This window comes from Chlorocebus sabaeus, chromosome 21 (assembly GCF_047675955.1).
Source record: "Chlorocebus sabaeus isolate Y175 chromosome 21, mChlSab1.0.hap1, whole genome shotgun sequence".
NCBI classification, from domain to species: Eukaryota; Metazoa; Chordata; class Mammalia; order Primates; family Cercopithecidae; genus Chlorocebus; species Chlorocebus sabaeus.
This window is the reverse complement of record NC_132924.1, coordinates 77,939,098-77,957,461: the sequence shown is the minus strand read 5'-3', so window position 1 is coordinate 77,957,461 and position 18,364 is coordinate 77,939,098. Positions and strand designations below refer to the sequence as shown.

The window sequence follows — 18,364 nt, the reverse complement described above, 5'->3', positions numbered from 1 at the left end:
AAGTTATTTAACCCCTCTGTGCCATAGTTTCTTCATCTGTAAGCTTGGGATAATGATAGTTCTAACTCATGAAGATTAAGTGAGTTAATACATATACTTGGCACATTATAAGCAATCCATTGCTAGCTATTATTATTATTCTTTGTAGAGCTGGGTCTCCCTTTTTTGCCCAGGCTGGCCTTGAACTCCTGGACTCAAGGGAGCCTCCCACCTCAGCCACCCAAAGTGCTGGGATTACAGGCATGGGCCACCACACCCGGACCTATAATTATTATAAAAGTGAATCTTTATCTTAACTCTCCTTCCAATTAACATAACATTCCTTAAACTCTAATAATCTCATCCCAATTTATATGCTACTATTATTCAGTATTTTAGTTTTCTTTTTTTTGAATTCTAAAAATTAGATGTTGTATTTTGTACAATGTTTGTTTACATTTGCTCACATACGTACCAAATTCTTCATTCTCTATTCCTTTTTGCATCTCCAGCCTTACTTCCTGGCTAATTTTTAGAAATTCCCTCTGTGTCGTTGTGTTGTTGGTAAACCCCCTTAGGTTTTGTTTATCTGAAAATGATTGTATTTTACCTCTGGTCTTAAAAAATAGCTTTGCTGAAACACAATTTTATTTAGATAGTTTTGTGGCTTTTTATTGTGATGGAGTCTTGCCTGTTGCCCAGGCTGGAGTGCAGTGGCACAATCTCAGCTCACTGCAACCTCCGCCTCCTGGGTTCAAGGGATCCTCCTGCCTCAACCTCCTGAGTAGTCTGGATTACAGACGCCACCACGCCCAGCTAATTTTTGTATTTTAGTAGAGATGGGTTTCACCATATTGGCCAGGCTGGTCTCGAACTCCTGATCTGAAGTGATCCGCCTGTCTCGGCCTCCCAGAGTTCTGGGATTACAGGTATGAGCCGCTGTACCTGGTCTATTTTGAGTTATTTTACCTCAGCACTTTAAATAAATCATGCTAATGTATCTGGTATTTATTGTTGGTCCAGAAATTATTCCTTTGTAGGTGGTACAAAGGATCAGCACGGGAGTTTTGACCTGCTCCGTTTCTGACCTGGGGTGGTTCACCCCTCCTTAGGCAACCTGGCGGTCCCCTGCTCCAGGGAGGTCACCCTCTTGATTCTGAATTTAGCATGGACACCTCATGGGCACCGTGCGCTGCAGCCCAGAGCTCCCGGGCTCAAGCCATCTCCTGCCTCAGTCTCCAAGTAGCCAGGACCTCAGGCATGCGCCCTGAGGTATGCCCTTTCTCTTTGGTTGTTGTTATGGTAGTTCTCTGTCTTTTCCCTGTATTTTTACTGACATGTCTTACTTTATGTTTATCTTGCTTGATATCTATTGTGCTTCCTATATGTGTGGATTCATATCTTTTATCATTTTTGAAAAATTTTCAGACATTTTCTATTCAAATATTGCCTTTCCCTTATTCTCTCTATTTCTCCTGTTGGAACTCTGTTTAGATGTCTGTGTCTTCTCTGTTGTTTAACCTCTTTGTCATTTTCTAACCCCTTGGCTTTTTGTATTGTATTCTGTGCAATTTCTTTAGATCTATCTACTAGTTCACAGCTTCTCTCTTCGGTTATACTCGTTTGTAATTTACACATTGTACTTTAAATTTCAATGATTATAATTTTAATTTCTAAGACTTTAAAATTTTCCTTCTAATCTATCTGGTTATATCTAATGTACTCTTTATTCATTGTTTTAGACGCTGTCTTTATTTTCTTAACATGTAAAACATGATTACTTTATATTGTGTATCTGGTAATTCCACTATCTAAAATCTGTGGGGTAATAAATCGGCTGTTAGTTGTATCTGCTGATTATCCCTTAGGGTTTATTTGTATATTTAGTAATTTTAAAATTGCAATTGCATACTTTGTTGAGCTTAATTGTTGAGAGTTATGTTAGAGATGCTTTCCTCTAGACAACATATGCTTGTATCTACCTGGTATCAGGGGCCCTAAAAATCTCTTTAATTCCTTGGTTTGGGGTTTCTTTGACCATATGGAGAGTGTAAGGCTGAGTTCCATACTTGACGGGGGCAGGCATCTGATAAATTTCAAGGGGTCATTATTATTTTTCCATCTAGAGCCAGTGTGGAGATAGTGCTCTTGATAGATTTCTTTTGCTAGCATGAGAATTTTTCCTAGGCCGCCCTTGCCTAGGATGTAGCCATCTTCAAGCATCCTGCTTTAGGATGTGAATGTCAAATTTAACTCACCTACTTCCAGTGGCCCACGGCTTAATCTTCCATTCCCTACTTTGTTATACAGATTTACCTTCAGGCAAGCCCAGCTTTTGCCTTTGTTTACATTTCACACTTAGTTTTCAGCTCACTCCACTTCTTTTTTGAAATGCTTTTGGAATTTCTTTTACTTTCTTGTAATCTAAGCTGTGTGTTAAAAATAAACTTATTGTAATTTATCTAAGATTTAATAGTATGGCATAAGAAAGGCTTTTTAGAGGCTGGGCTCAATGGCTCACGCCTGTAATCCCAGCACTATGGGAGGCCGAGGTGGGTGGATAACAAAGTCAGGAGTTCAAGACCAGCCTGGCCAACATGGTGAAACCCTGTCTCTACTAAAAATACAAAAATTAGCTGGGCATGGTGGTGCGGAGGTTGCAGTTAGCCAAGATTTCCCCACTGCACTCCATCTAGCCTGGGTGTGACAGAGCAATACTCCCTCTTAAAAAAAACAACAAAACAAAACAAAACAAAAAAACAAAAGGCTTTTTAGAGTATCTAGTTTATACTGCTAGATGCAGAAACCAAAAGTAATCTTTTAGAAATGTGAAATAGTTTACATTACTCTTCTGCTTAAGATCCTTCAGTGGCTTTTTCTCACACTTAAAATGTACAAACAATCCTGGCCTACAAAGCCCAGAGCTGGTCCCTAGCTTAGCCCACGTGGCTCCCCACTCTGCCACCTTGCCATTCCCAGTCTGGCATGCCTTCTGCGTTTTTCACATTTGGCTTTTAAACGTTTGTTCAGGTCTCACTCTAAATGCCACCTTTTCATGGAGGCCTTACCTGATTCCTCTCTCCATTTCTCTGTCAATCACCCTGCTATAATTCTCTTTAGGGCACCTGTTATTAGCTGACATTTTCCTGTCTATTGTGTGTCTTCCCCTACTAGAACATAAGACCTATGAAAGGCAAGCAGGGTTTTGTGTGATTCACCACTATCTTCTCAGAGTTTAGAACAGTTCTTGGCACATAGTAGGAACTCAATATATATTTGTTAAATCATTAGAGCTGAGCGTTGACTACTTATTCCCTTGAGACAGGACCTAGGCTCTTCAGTGCTCCATAGTTCCCACTACTTCCTTTTAAAAATTTATTTAAAAAATTATTATTTTTTTATTTTCGGAGAAAGGATCTCACTATATTGCCTAGGCTGGTCTCAAACTCCTGGACTCAAGTGATCCATCCACCTCGGCCTCCCAAAGTGCTGGGATTATAGGCCACTGTGCCAGGCCAGTTCCCACTATGCCTATTATCTCCCCAGCGGAGCTTGCTTTGTGAATTTATTGGCCCTTGTATGCATTTGAATTTTCAATCCCTGTGCACAAATGTCAATCTAATTGTCTTCGGGATCTTCAGAGCAGACACTTTGTTTTATGTCTCTTTTCTTCCTTCAGTGTCTTGCATATACTAGGAGGGGAAGGAATGAACATTCATTGAATATCCCCTACCTACCTGTCAAGCACACCACCACTATAGTTTAATTGACATCCTTACAACAATGCTAGGGAGCTGAGTGATATTATTTATATCTCTTTTACCAATGAGGACACTGAGGCTTAGTGTTGTTCAGAGTCATATAGTAAACCAAGGATCAGGGATTGGAACCCATCCAGACAACATATACCCAGTATGAAGTGTTGTTGCTTCATATACCCAGTATGAAGGGTTGCTCATGTGTGAGGAACCGTTGGTTGTTTTCAATTTGCAAAGGGGAGATTGGGCAATTGGATATTGCAGGTCAAGTTTTACTTGAGTAGTCCAGCTGTTTGTTTAGTTATCAATTTCATTCCACTGAGTGTATGGAGAATTAGCTGGAGATATTCCTAAATTTGGCTAGGAGAGGGTTTGGAGATGTTAACCATACCTTCTACATGAGAGTCCTGCTGTTGACAGATACGGAATCCAGCAGCAGGGAGATTTTCTGAGATAGTTACTTCAATGGAACCATCAGCTGTCACCGGATCACTGGACAAAGACAGAAACTGAATACACCAAATATGTACCACACCACCAAAAATTCTTTTAAGTAACAAAATCTTATTTTTATTTTTATTTTTTTTACAGAAATTCAGATATTCCAACAAATTTCTTTACATTTCCTGGACCTTAAAAAAATTACACACAACTTTTGGACACAATACAACAGAACAGAATGAGAAAGGGAGTCACTTTTTTTGTTTTTTTTTAAAAAGATAAAAACCTACTTCTTATATGTAATTAACATTTAGTGATTTACATGTGTATTACCTATATACAAATGGTACATCGTCAATGACCCATCTTCAGAGCACTGTGGTATGCTAAATTACACTTAGGTTTTATGGCAAAAACTTTTTTAAAACATTTGCATGTGGATAGGAAGTACTTTCTTAGTTTTGTTTACACCACTGTTAGTGATGTAGGACTCCTGATGGAATTTGTAGTTTGCATGGATTAGAGAAAGCCAATACCTTTTGTTTTTATTGTAGATAAAGTAGACAGGTACCTCCCTTCAAATAAAATATGAATTATTGAAAAGTTGTGTGTAATTAAATGTAGTAAGTAGGGTGTTATGGTTGCAGTAGGGAGCTAATAGTTAAAGCAACAAATAATCCTCAGAATGATTAATACTTTAGTTGTAGATACTAAGTATTCCCTTAATTTGGTTCTTTAGAAAAGCCACATCTCTGTCAATTGGGTTTTACTCCTTTGAGCATACCTGTTATATGCTTTTAGCCATTTGAAACATAATGCCATTTATGTTTCATGCCATTTATGGTGAAAAGATGGCCTGCACCAGAAACATTTGGCTAAAATAGGAATGTAGTCCTAACAGAGAGAGGGTAAGAGAAGTGAACCCTGATCTGTATCACTTCTTGTGTTATCCTCCATCTGATGTTCTAGCGATATATACTGATTTGTTCTTAATTTTGAATATATGAATAAAAGCATTCTACATGTCCATGTTTTCTGCTCAGGAATAGAACATGGTTTGGCTTCTACTAAGTACCCTTCCACAAATACATTTTAGCTTGTGGTCATTCCCAGGTAATGGGCGATTTCAATATTAAATATTTCTTTGCTGTTGGATATTGGCGGGATATGTGGTGAGGGTGGTGACAGGGGAAGGCTGGGAGCAAATGGTTGCTGAAGTCAACTGGTTAGTTGTTAACTCCTTCCAGATGTCAGCCAACTAAAATGAATCTGAGTATTTTTGAAACCAACATTAGTAAACAAAAAGGTAACTTATTCCTACCGAGGTTTTTTCAGCCTGTATAAGTATATAGTCATTTATTTCTAAGGCTATTAAATTATTATTTATTTTGTTAGTACCACTTACTATTATTTAGAAATATCTTTAATGGAATGAGTTTTAAAAAATAAAAATGAGTGCCCGTCAGTAAGGGAAATAGAAGATATGAATTTCTGATAACATGTATGGCAAAGAAATAGGAAAAAAAAGGAGATATTTTAGATACTTATTTGTAAAGTATATTAAATTCCTATGCATGTTCTAGGGAGAATTAGAAAAAATGTATTTATTTGATAGTAGCCTATAATATTACACGTGAGCATCCAAGGTGAAAATGAACTTTTTCTATCTTTTTCAGAGTTCCTTGATGCTGTTTCCTGAAAGATAGGGAAATCTATGTTGCTTGGGAACCTATGATGTAAAGATGTACTTCCTGTAATATACAGCTTGATGGAGTAATAGTATATGGCATAAATGCTCTCTCAGTAATGACTTGTATGGACAGATTAAACAATACAGACTTGGTAAAAAGTTTGAAGCATTACGTCTCTTAATAACTGAGTGGTTGTAACTGATTACACAGTGAAGTAAATGAATAGTAGAGATGAAGAATCAAAGGTCACGGCTCCTATGAAAACATTCAGAGTCATTTTCTAAGATGCTTCCTCAATAAATGACACTTGATCAGCCTCTTGGCTATTGAGATAGGAATAATTTAGAACTAACTGCCTTTTTAAAAATTCTGTTGAAAGGTTAAAGCTTTTTGTTTTCAGTTTGATTTAAAAAGGACAGTTTACAAACCTCAGTACGTATATATTTTACATGTTAACTCTAGAGCATTTATATTCTTCTTCCTGTAATATATTTCCTGAATATGATTTTTCATGAATGTTTTCTGATCTCATCCAATGACAGTTTCCAATGAGCTGGTGTTTAATCCGTGATCACATCTCTTTCCAGAAAATCACTCCCATCTCTGCTGATCTAGATTTAGAAAGTGCGTTGACAAGTGAATGTTCCACTCTTGTTCATATTCATCTCTATACTCTGATCTCTCTCAGGCGTATTCCTTCTTGATGTTGATGTACAAAAGCTGTTATTCGGTTTGTTTAGCTGTTATTCGATTTGTTTTGTGCTCATTCTAGAGAATATTGGCTTAGCAGAACTGCGGAAATGGGAAGGAAGAGAAAGAAAAAGGGTGGGGGGAGAGAAAAAAATACATCATTTTCTGTCTGCAAGATTTTTGTGCATAATATTTGTCATGGAAAAACTATACCAATGAATGGTTCAAATGCATTTTGCATTTGTTACCAAACAATACTGAAAAGTTTGAGATTTCTGTTCCATTCAACCCACAGTACAGTCTTCCCAGCAAGAAGAACATGTATTCCCTCCATCTGGGTCAAGATTAACAGGCTGCTTTGAAGGAGCAAGGAAAAATGTGGACAGTTCCCGAGACACTGACTTTCCTGCTCAGCATGGAAAAATGTGTCACTTGAGTGTTTTCCTTTTCTTTCCAAGTTTTATTTATTTTGAACTCAATATTATAGCAGCTACAAAAGAAATTATTATAAAGATTAATCACCCACAATTCAATCACTTCGACACAACTTTTCCTCCTATATTTCTTTCCATTCCTTATCAAAATGTGCAATTATTTTATACAATTGTAATTACAGTATAGATAACACTTTAAATATTTTAACGTTACATTAAAGACAATTTTCTACATTTCCACTGTCCATATCATCAGTATAAGTTTCTTTTATTATTTATTTACTTAATTTATAATATAGAGACGGGGTTTCGCCATGTTGCCCAGGCTGATCTCAGACTCCTGAGCTAAAGTGATCCACCTTCCCCAGCCTCCCAGAGTATTGGGATGACAGGTGTGAGCTACTGTGCCCCACCACCAGCATGACTTTTCAATGGCCGTGTAATGTTCTGCTTCATTCTCATTCCTTCCCATTCTATGCTTAATATTCCATTCGCAACTGTTTCACTATTGTCAGACATATAGGTAGGTTTCTGATTTATTATAAATATGAATATCTTTTATATAAAGATCTATTTATATTTTATTTTATTTATTTATTTATTTTGAGACGGAGTCTCTCTCTGTCGCCCAGGCTGGAGTGCAGTGGCCGGATCTCAGCTCACTGCAAGCTCCGCCTCCCGGGTTCACGTCATTCTCCGGGTTCACTCAGCCTCCCGAGTAGCTGGGACTACAGGCGCCTGCCTCCACGCCCGGCTAGTTTTTTGTATTTTTTAGTAGAGACGGGGTTTCACCGTGTTAGCCAGGATGGTCTCCATCTCCTGACCTGGTGATCTGCCTGTCTCGGCCTCCCAAAGTGCTGGGATTACAGACTTGAGCCACCGCGCCCGGCCTATTTATATTTTAAAATGTTTCTTGTCTGGGCGTTATGGCTCACACTTGTAATCCCAGCATTTTGGGAAGCTGAGATGGGAGGATCTTTTGAGCTCAGGAGTTTGAAATCAGCTTGTAGTCATCATAGAGAAACCCCATCTCTACAAAACATACAAAAATTAGCCGAGTGTGGTGGTGCGCCTGTAGTCCCAGCTACTCAAGGGGCTGACGTGGGAGGATCGCTTGAGCCTGGGAGGTCGAGGTTGTGGTGAGCCACAGTGCAGATTGTGCCACTGCACTCCAGCCTGGGTGACAGAGTGTAGATCCCGCCACTGGACTCCGGCCTGGGTGACAGAGTAAGACCCTCCCTGTCACACACAAAAAATTTTGTTTCTTTTGGATGAATTCTCAGGGGATAATTACTTTTCCTTTTCTCCAACAGATTAGGGACTGATCCTGTATCAACACAACTAGACCTCATACAGTATGATTAACCCTATTCTTTGAATGATTTTCATAGATTTTTGTCACTGTGAACTAGGGCTTAAGGATATCTTACATATCAGGAAGTTGGGTAAATACACCTAGCTGGTCACGGTGTGGCATATTTGGGCCAAAAGGAAACAGCCTGTTAGGCTTTGCATCACAGAGCACTTTATTTTTTATTTATTTACTTTTAGTTTCATTTACTTTTGAGATGGAGTCTCTCTGTCACCCAGGCCAGAGTGCAGTGGAATGATCTTGGTTCACTGCAACCTCTGCCTCCCAGGTTCAAGCGATTCTCCTGCCTCAGCCTCCTGAGTAGCTGGGATTACAGGCATGTGCCACCACACCTGGCTGATTGTTGTATTTTTGGTAGAGACAGGGTTTTACCATGTTGGCCAGGCTGGTCTCGAACTCCTGACCTCAAGTGGTCCACCCACCTCGACCTACCAAAGTGCTGGGATTACAGGCATGAGCCACTGTGCCCGGCCGAGGTTTTGTATCACAAAGCACTTCAAAACACACGATAAGATATGGTTTCTGAATGTGTGCTAGAGAATCCTCTGGATCATTCTGTTGTTGCTTTTGGTATGTTCCCCCTTGTTTTTCAACACACTTAAAAAAATCGTATCCACATTATGATCTTAATGAACTTCTCTCAGCAAGAGAACTCATGGTTACTTTGATGTACCCAGACTACACAGAGGATAATTGAAATATGATCATGTCGTAATGATGATTAGTCTGTAATGATTATCTGAGATTGAGTCATGCTGGCAGAAGCCCTACGGAAAGGAATACTTTCTTTAGATATTATTAAAAGCAAAACAATCAACCACTGTGGAAAGCAGTTTGGAAATTTCTCCAAGAACTTAAAACAGAACCATCATTCATCCCAGCAATCCCATTAGTGGATATATGCCCAAAGGAAAATAAATCCTTCTACCAAAAAGACACATGCACTCATATGTTTGTTGTAGCACTATTAATAATAGCAAAGACATGGGATCAACCTAGGTGCCCATCAGTAGTGGACTGGATAAAGAAAATGTGGTACATATACACCATGGAATACTATGTGGCCATTAAAAAAATTGGCTGGGCACTGTGGCTCACGCCTGTAATCCCAGCACTTTGGGAGGCCAAGGTGGGCGGACCATCTGAGGTCAGGAGTTTGAAACCAGCCTGGTCAACATGGTGAAAACCCATCTCTACTAAAAATACAAAAATTAGCTAGGCATGGTGGCAGGCACCTATAGTTCCAGCTACCAAGGAGGCTGAGGCAGGAGATTCACTTGAACCCGGGAGGCAGAGGTTGCAGTGAGCCGAGATCACGCCACTGCACTCCAGCCTGGGTGACAGAGCAAGACTCTGTCTCCAAAAAAAGTATAAGTAGAGGGATGAATAGGGAGACCACAGAGGGCCATCTATGTGTGTGGGGCAGGGAAAAAGGGGGGCAGGAGGGTAGTCCTCATTTTCTTGAGGTTCTCAAGTAAGTACATGCCTAATTTCATAATAGAAAATCCTGCTTTGGTATGAATCATTTGTTGGCATCCATGAACCAGAGACTCCCTGTTTCTCTCTCCTTGGTGCTAAGCTGCTTGGTTTGACTTCATGACATCACAGGATGAAGGAAAAGTATGAGATTGCCAAAAAGGAAGTACATATATCTAAGGCTGCATCCCAGGCAGGGTGAGACCTGTTCTCAGTGGGCTGGGAAGGGAGCAGTGAGTTTTGAAAGGGCTTTGATCAGACCCCAGGGCAGTGACACCCATACCTGTGGGAAGAAGCAGGGAAAAGGAAGCCTCCGGCAGGGTAAACGTCTCTCTGGGAAGATCTTGAGCTCTCTTACAGGAAGGGAACATCTGTGGCCACTTTCACAAAACTTTCTCCTTCATCATCTTGGCCCATAGCCTGGGGCCTCACCAGAACAGGTCATTCATCAACAACCTTTCTTGAATCTGCTCTGGTCTTAGGTCACCTGTGGCCTTCATACGGCCAAATCCCTCATTAGATCCCTTGCTGTAATCTAACTTTTTTTTTTTTTTTTGAGATGGAGTCTCGCTCTGTCACCCAGGCTGGAGTGCAGTGGCATAATCTTGGCTCACTGCAACTTCTGCCTCCCAGGTTCAAGCGATTCTCCTGCCTCAGCTTCCCAAGTAGCTGGGATTACAGGTGCATGCCATCAAGCCCAGCTAATTTTTATTTTTAATAGAGATGAGGTTTCACCATGTTGGCCAGGCTGGTCCTGAACTCCTGAGCTCAGGTGATCTGCCCATCTCAGCCTCCCAAAGTGCTGGGATAACAGGAGTGAGCCACTGCGCCCGGCCTAATCTCACTATTGATTAGTCAGTCCTTCATTCCTAAAGCTCTCTTGTTCTTCTCCCTTCTCCTCCTCCTCCTCTTCCTTCTCTTCCTCTTCTTCTTTTTGAGACAGGGTCTTGCTCTGTGACTCAGGCTTCTTGACTATAGTGGCATGATCATAGATCACTGCAGCCTCTACCACCTCCAGGCTCAAATGATCCTCTCACCTCAGCTTCCCACATAACTGGGACCACAGGCACGTGTAACCATGCCCAGCTAATTTTAAATTTTTTTTTGTAGAGATGGGGTCTCATTATGTTGCCCAGACTGGTCTCAAACTCCTGGACTCAAGTGATCCTCCCACCTTGGCCTCCTGAAGTGTTGGGATTACAAGCATGAGCCACTGCACCTGGCCATTAAAGGTTTCTTCTTTGTTGAGTATTGTCAAACCCTGGGACTGTGTACTTCTGACCCACAGTATCTGTGGTGGGCAGGGAGCTGAGAGTAAGTGGGAAAATGAAAGTGTGAAGCCAGTGAGCCAGGCCTGGAATAGGGAGAGGCAAGTGAGTGCCTAGGGTATAAAATTTAAGGAGCTCACTTGCAGGGTCATGCAAGTGTGAGGTGAGTGCTTCTTTAAAACTTGCAGGGCCAGTCGCGGTGGCTCATGCTTGTAATCCCAGCACTTTGGGAGCCTAAGGTGGCAGGATCGCTTGACCCAGGAGTTCAAGACAGCCTTGGCAACATAAGGAGATGCCGTTTCTACAAAAAATAAAAAAGAAATTAGCCAGGTATGATGGTGCACACCAGTGGTCCCAGCTACTTGGGAGGTTTAGGTGGGAGGATCGTTTGAGACCAGGAGGTCGAGGCTGCACTACTGCATTCCAGACTGGGTGACAGAGCGAGACCCTCTCTCAAAAAACAAACAAACAAACAAAACACAAAAAAGCTTGCCCCCTAGGTACCTAGCTTGCCTCACCCTAATTCCAGCCTTGCCCATGAGTGCCTGCTGCTCATCAGAAGGCCTGCTGGGCATGTTTGCTTGGATTTGAGTTACTTAGACACTGCCATCAGAGCATTTTCTTTCTTCCTACCGCATGACACCACCATGCAACAGAAACCCCAGGGCATGCATAAGTTCTGCAGACTCTTAGGCTGAATAATAATAACCAGCGGTGATCAGAATACAACCACTTCCCACAGAGTCTCAGGAAAACACTTTGTTGGGGGAGTAAAATTAGAATGTTATTACAACTACTTAGATAGTATGCACAATGAAGAGTTCTCCACCTGAAGGCTTGGCAAGGGCTAGCTCTTCAAACAGATTTGTGAAAAGAGTAAGTGGAAGGAAATGAAAGTCAGAATTTTCCTCTCCAGATGTGGCCATCACTTCTTCAGTCTTAAGACTGTGAGATGCCAGGACAATTTGCAGAACTTGGTGGAAGCATCATTGTGGTGTAATTGCCACTTCGTGAAACATTCTGCTCTTTTAAAAACTTTGCTAACATTTCCCATGCACCATGGATGTTGCCTATCAGGGGAGGTAATTTAAAAGATGTCACATTCTCTCGGGTTTGTACAGAGCAGGAATGAATAAATAAGTCATTCAATGCTGCTTTGGATCTTTGTTTAGTCAGGTTTGTCCTTGTAACATGTCATGGGCTCGGAGTTGCCCATGTTACATTTCCAAAGGGCTCTTTGCAAATCCTTTTCAAAGCTGTCATTTGAATCACTGCTCATGAGCGCAGCATTTATAATGGCCCCATTGTCCAGGCTATCTAAATGCTACTTGGCTGAATTTTCTATGTGTTTACAGATGTTGAAATGTCTCCTGTGGTTGCTTTCTGCTCGTTGTTCCTATCTGACCTTTTTAATTAGGGTCTGGAGCCCCCACAGTCAGGAGAGCTGGAAAATAGGCACTGAGTGAGAAAAATCTTTGGAGGGAGCAGTCAGGCTTTGGGCAGAATGGCTAGCTGAATCTTTGTTGTAAAAATGAGTAAAGGAGGAATTCCAGGCCCTTTTTTTCTCATTGTTGGAACAAGCTTTGTCGTTTTCCCCAACCTATTGTTTCAAACAGCACCTACTTCTTTTTTTTTTTTTTGGGGACGGAGTCTTGGTCTGTCGCCCAGGCTGGAGTGCAGTGGAGCGACCTCGGCTCACTGCAAGCTCCGCCTCCCGGGTTCACGCCATTCTCCTGCCTCAGCCTGCGAGTAGCTGGGACTACAGGCGCCCGCCACCTTGCCCGGCTAATTTTTTGCAATTTTAGTAGAGACAGGGTTTCACCGTGTTAGCCAGGATGGTCTCGATCTCCTGACCTCGTGATACGCCCGTCTCGGCCTCCCAAAGTGCTGGGATTACAGGCGTGAGCCACCGCGCCCGGCTTCGGCACCTACTTCTAACAGGGACTTCTGATACTCTTCATCTCTGAGAGGTGGAGTACAGTCTCCCAGAAAGAATATCTCATCGATCCGTGTCCTCAGGTGCTCTCTGCATCATGCGCCCCACAGTGTGTGTGGCCGATTAAAGATGACTGCAGATTCTTTGACATTCCTCTATGGAGAGGTGGGGTCTATGCTCCCTTTCCCTTGAATCTGGGCTTTAAGAGTCCTGGCACTTTCTTTCCTTCTTTCTGGTTAAAAAAAAAAAAAAAAAAAAAAAAAAAAGCCAACATAACACTTACTATCTTAGCAGTTTTTAAGTGTACAGTTCAGTAGTGTTAAATATATTTACCTTGTTGTAAAACAGGTCTCCAGAACTTTTTCATTTTGCAAAACTAAAATGTTATACCTGTTGAACAGCTCCCCACTCCCCACTTCCCTCCTTTTTTTTTTTTTTTGAGACAGAGTTTTGCTCTTGTTGCCCAGGATGGAGTGCAATGGCATGATCTTGGCTCACCGCGACCTCCACCTCCCAGGTTCAAGTGATTCTCCTGCCTCAGCCTCCCGAGTAGCTGGGATTACAGGCATGCACCACCACACCCGGCTAATTTTGTATTTTTAGTAGAGATGGGGTTTCTCCATGTTGGTCAGGCTGGTCTCGAACTCCCGACCTCAGGTGATCCACCCACCTCGGCCTCCCAAAGTGCTGGGGTTACAGGTGTGAGCCACTGCACTCAGTCTTCTGTTTTTTTTTTTTTTTTTTTTTTGGTCTTGTTTTTAAATAGGACCCATTCTAAGGGGTGTGAGGTGATATCTCATTGTGGTTTTGACATGCATTTCTTTGATAATTAGTGATGTTGAGGATCTTTTGAATGCTAGCAGTTTCTGATTCCCCTAGTGGAGTGACCCCATGGAGAGGCCTTGGTAATATTATACATGGAGGGGGAGAGGAGCCTAGCTGAGCTCAGCTTTCCAGCCATCCCTGCTAATGGGCCTGCATGTGAGTGAGCCATCTTGGACCCTCCAGATCACCCAGCTACCAGCTGAATGCCACCAAGTTACTCCAGTTGATGGTACATGGAGCAGAAGAATTGCCCAGCTGAAGTCTCCCCAGATTCCTGATCCACACAATTGTGAAATATAATAAAAATTATTGTTTTAATCCATTAAGTTTCTGGATAATTTGTTTTGCAGTAATAGGTAACGGACCAGTGGACAAATATCCTTTCTTTGACAGTGGTTTAGATTTGCTGTGTTAAATATACTGTAATGACATGTATGGTTGGACAGTTGATATAATGCTCACAGGTCAGAAAGAGAGCCACCATCATTGACTCATTGTTTTCTTCCTGACATGCAACTTCTAGAGGAGCAGTAACTGAACGTCTAACCTCTACTTTCTGGTCTACACATATTCTCTGGGCAATCATTGGTATGTCCCTCAAGTGGTCTAACTGCTGGGGGTTCGGATCTGTACTGAACATAAATGCATATTCACACTCTACTTTTGGGCTGAATGAAGGTGTAAGACCAACTTTGGTTGTTAACTGATCAAAATTAGTTTTATAGATTCTTATAGCTTTGTAGATAAATTTGTTGTGGTTGTTTGTAATTGGCCAGTGGATTGGTGAAGACTTGGGTCTTTACTTGTATGCCACCCTCCCACTCATCAGTCCACCCTCTCTGACCCTGTACTGCATATGATGCTGGAAGACAGCTGGACAGGAGGCTACACCCCAGTTACCAGCCCTAAGTATATTCTCTAATGCCTTCTTATGCTAACCAAAAGGACTACACTAGTATAATACTTTCTTCTCAGACTTATAATTTAGTTTGCAGCTAAATTTTTAGTTGCTCACAGCCAAGCTTTCTAAACAGGCTATGCATGTGACTCTGTCTGCTTGGTGGCACCTATAGTGTCACCGACATGTGCTGAGGAAGGAGATAGGGATGGGGGAAAAAGAAAAGAAAGACAAAAGTGTTGTCATCTTTGACTCAGGACCAGTGACTGGGTTTTTGAACAGAAAGCAAGATGCAAAGTAGAAATAACTTACTCCCAAAACTCTCACCACCCTCTTTGTCATAGCTCATTTTGGTTTCTTTTTATCATATTACCATTTATTTGCTTCATAGTGCTACTTATGATCTATAATTATCTCATGTATCTTTGTTTTCTGTTCTTCTCCCACGCCAGAATGTGAGTTCCATGCCATCGAAACCTCCTCTGTATTGCTCACTGCTGCACCCCCAGATCCTAGCTAAGTGCTTGATTTATGTCAGGCGATCATTAAACACTAGCTGAACAAATGGAAGAGATATGAAATAAAATAATATCTTTGGTCGGGCATGGTGGCTCACACCTGTAATCCCAGCACTTTGGGAGGCCATGGCGGTGGATCATTTGAGGCCAGGAGATTGAGACCCGCCTGGCCAACACGGTGAAACCCTGTGTCTACTAAAAATACAAAAATTAGCTGGGTGTGGTAGTGCATGCCTGTAATCCCAGCTACTAGGGAGGCTGAGGCAGGAGAATTGCTTGAACCCAGAGGGCAGAAGTTGTAGTGAACTAAGATCTCACCACTGCATTCCAGCTTGGGAGACAGAGTGAGATGCCGTCAAAAAACCCAAAAAGTATCTTCATCTTCTCACCAATAATAATCCACTAGGTCAGTGCTTCTCAAACTTCAATATGCATAAGATTCATCTGTGTATCTTGTTAAAAATGCAGATTTTGATTCAGTAGGTCTTCTAGGGTAGAGCCTGAGTGCATGCATTTCTTTATTTTTTCTTTCTTTCTTTTTTTTGAAACAGTGTCTTGCTCTGTTTCCCAGGCTGGAGTGCAATGGCATGATCTCGCCTCACTACAGTCTCAACCTCCCAGCTCAAGCGATCCTCCTACCTCCGCCTCCAGAGTAGCTAGTACTACAAGCACGCATCATGAGGCCTGGCTAATTTTGCTTGCTTTTTGTAGAGATGAGATCTCGTTACATTGCCCAGGTTGGTCTTGATTCTGACTCTTGGGCTCAAGCAATCCACCTGCCTCAGTCTACCAAAGTGCTAGGATCACAGGCGTGAGCCGCCATACCTGATAAGAACTTACATTTCTAACCATCTCCTGGGTGACACTGATGCTGCTGGCCAGGTACCATGCTTTCAGAAGCAAGACATTGGACCAAGCTCCCTGAGGCAGATTGTCCTATTCACCTTTGTATTCCCAGCCTAATAAGGTACTTGGTGTATAACAGGTACTCAAAAATTGTTTGTTAAATGAATGGATAAAACTACAAGGTGGTGGCTCACACTGTAATCCCAGCACTTTGGGAGGCTGAGGCATGTGGATGACTTGAGGTTAAGAGTTCGAGACCAGTCTGGGCAACATGGTAAAACCTTGTGTCTATGAAAAATACAAAAATTATCCAGGTGTGGTGGTGTGCACCTGCAATCCCAGTTACTTGAGAGGCTGAGGCATGAGAATTGCTTGAACCCGGGAGGTGGAGGTTGCAGTGAGCCGAGATCGTGCCACTGCACTCCAGCCTGGGAAACAGAGTGAGATTCTGTCTCAAAAACAAACAAACAAATGAACATGAACAACCAACCAAACAAACACTAAATGAAGCACAAGGATATATGAAAAACCTAGCAAAGCAAATCTCAAGTGACTGGTAGAGACAGTAAGTGACCTGCAATCTCAGTGTGGACTTTTGGGGGCTTTTGAGTTTTTTCACCTGCATTAAGGAGTGGGGCAGAGGGAGCAGAGGTGGGAAAGGGCTTTCTCATCCTAAGCCCACAGATGGAAGAGATTTCATCACTTGGTTGCAATAATAAATTTTTTCCAGTATGAATATGTAGAGAGGCATCTAGGAAATGGGTGAAGAAGGTACCATTTGCGACAGTCCTTGTATATTTTCTTTCCTTTCTTCTCCTAGATTTTTCTTCTTTTTTAAAAACTATTTTATCTTATTTTTATTTTTTTGATAGAGGGTCTCACTCTGTCACTCAGGCTGAACTGCAGCGGTACAATCACCGCTCACTGCAGATTTGACCCGGGCTGAAGTGATCCTTCCATCTCAGCCTCCTGAGTAGCTGGGATTACAGGTGTGCACCACCACGCCTGGCTAATTTTTAAAAATTTTTTGTAGACGGGGTTTCACCATGTTGCCCAGGCTGATCTTGAACTCCTGGGCTCTAGCAATCTGCCCACTTTGGCCTCCCAAAGTGCTGGGATTAAAGGCATGAGCCACTGCACATAGCCAGGTTCTTCTTAATATCTTCTGCCTTAACCTTTATATTTTCTGCCTTTCTTGTTGGCTCTCTTGTTCTCTCTTTCTGTCTCCTCCTATCTCCCTTTGGATCTGACATACTGATTTCAACACTGGAGAGATGGAGGATAATTACTACAATTGATCTTCTAGCTACTTATGCAGATCTTTGCTGATAAGGGGTAGAAAATGGCCTAAGATTCAGGCCTTGATAATTCTGTGCTATTTCTGTATGCAATGGACAATTAGACTTCGACACAAGGCACAACACTTTCTCATGTGTTTTTTTCTTTGGAAAGTATTTCACAAGAAGGGATTTCAATTAATTCATGAACATCTCTTTCTCTTTTTCTTTCACTCCTCCTCCTTAAGGAACATTGTGAAATACATTAAAAGCAAGAAAACAGGCACAATTACTTGGTAGGCCTTACCCAGGCACATTGAAAATAGAATGTTGCTGCTGATTTATACATCCTAATAATATTCACTGTCCAGTTTTGGCATGAAGTCATTCCATATTTTACATAGGTTGAAAGGCTTTTACTATTGAAGCCCAAAAGACAGGTCCATGGCAGAGTGAGAGTGTAGCATCTTTGACTCTTAGTGCATTTGATGAGAACTAATAAATTGGCACCCAGGCGCGGTGGTGGCTCGTGCCTGTAATCCCAGCACTTTGGAGGCCAAGGCAGGCGAATCACCTGAGGTCAGGAGTTTGCAACCAGCGTGGCCAACATGGTAAAACCCTGTCTTTACTAAAAATACAAAAATTAGCCAGACCTGGTGGCAGGTGCCTGTAATCCCAGCTACTTGGGAGGCTGAGGCAGGAGAATCACTTGAACCTGGGAGGTGGAAGTTGCAGTTAGGTGAGATTGCACCACTGCACTCCAACCTGGGTGACAGAGTAAGACTCCATCTAAAAAAAAAAAAAAAAAAAAAAAGGGAACCAATAAATTAATAAATTGGGTGGTGATCCCAATGTGCTGTCCCTACTTTAGTGACTGACATGCACTTTCCTGAAAGTGCTGTCTTTTGAAATATTTTGAAAGTGTTGGCTTTTCAAAATAATAAATTCATCTCTG

The 18,364-nt window shown here is 41.8% G+C and overlaps 1 protein-coding gene across 2 annotated transcripts in view; it reads right to left on the bottom strand.

Moving 5' to 3' along the window:
• Positions 1 to 4,096: 4,096 nt before the first annotated feature.
• The window catches only part of LHFPL3 (LHFPL tetraspan subfamily member 3), a 570,448-nt gene continuing 556,180 nt past the window's right edge, over positions 4,097 to 18,364 (bottom strand). Inside the window, exon 4 of one of the 2 annotated variants that reach the window (XM_007982482.3) lies at positions 4,097 to 6,661. Coding sequence is in view for 1 of the 2 variants with exons in the window: in XM_007982481.3 (XP_007980672.1) it covers positions 6,633 to 6,661 (29 nt within the window). In the remaining variant the exon portion in view is untranslated. The remainder of the gene's footprint in view (positions 6,662 to 18,364) is intronic. The other variant, XM_007982481.3, reaches the window with a different exon arrangement.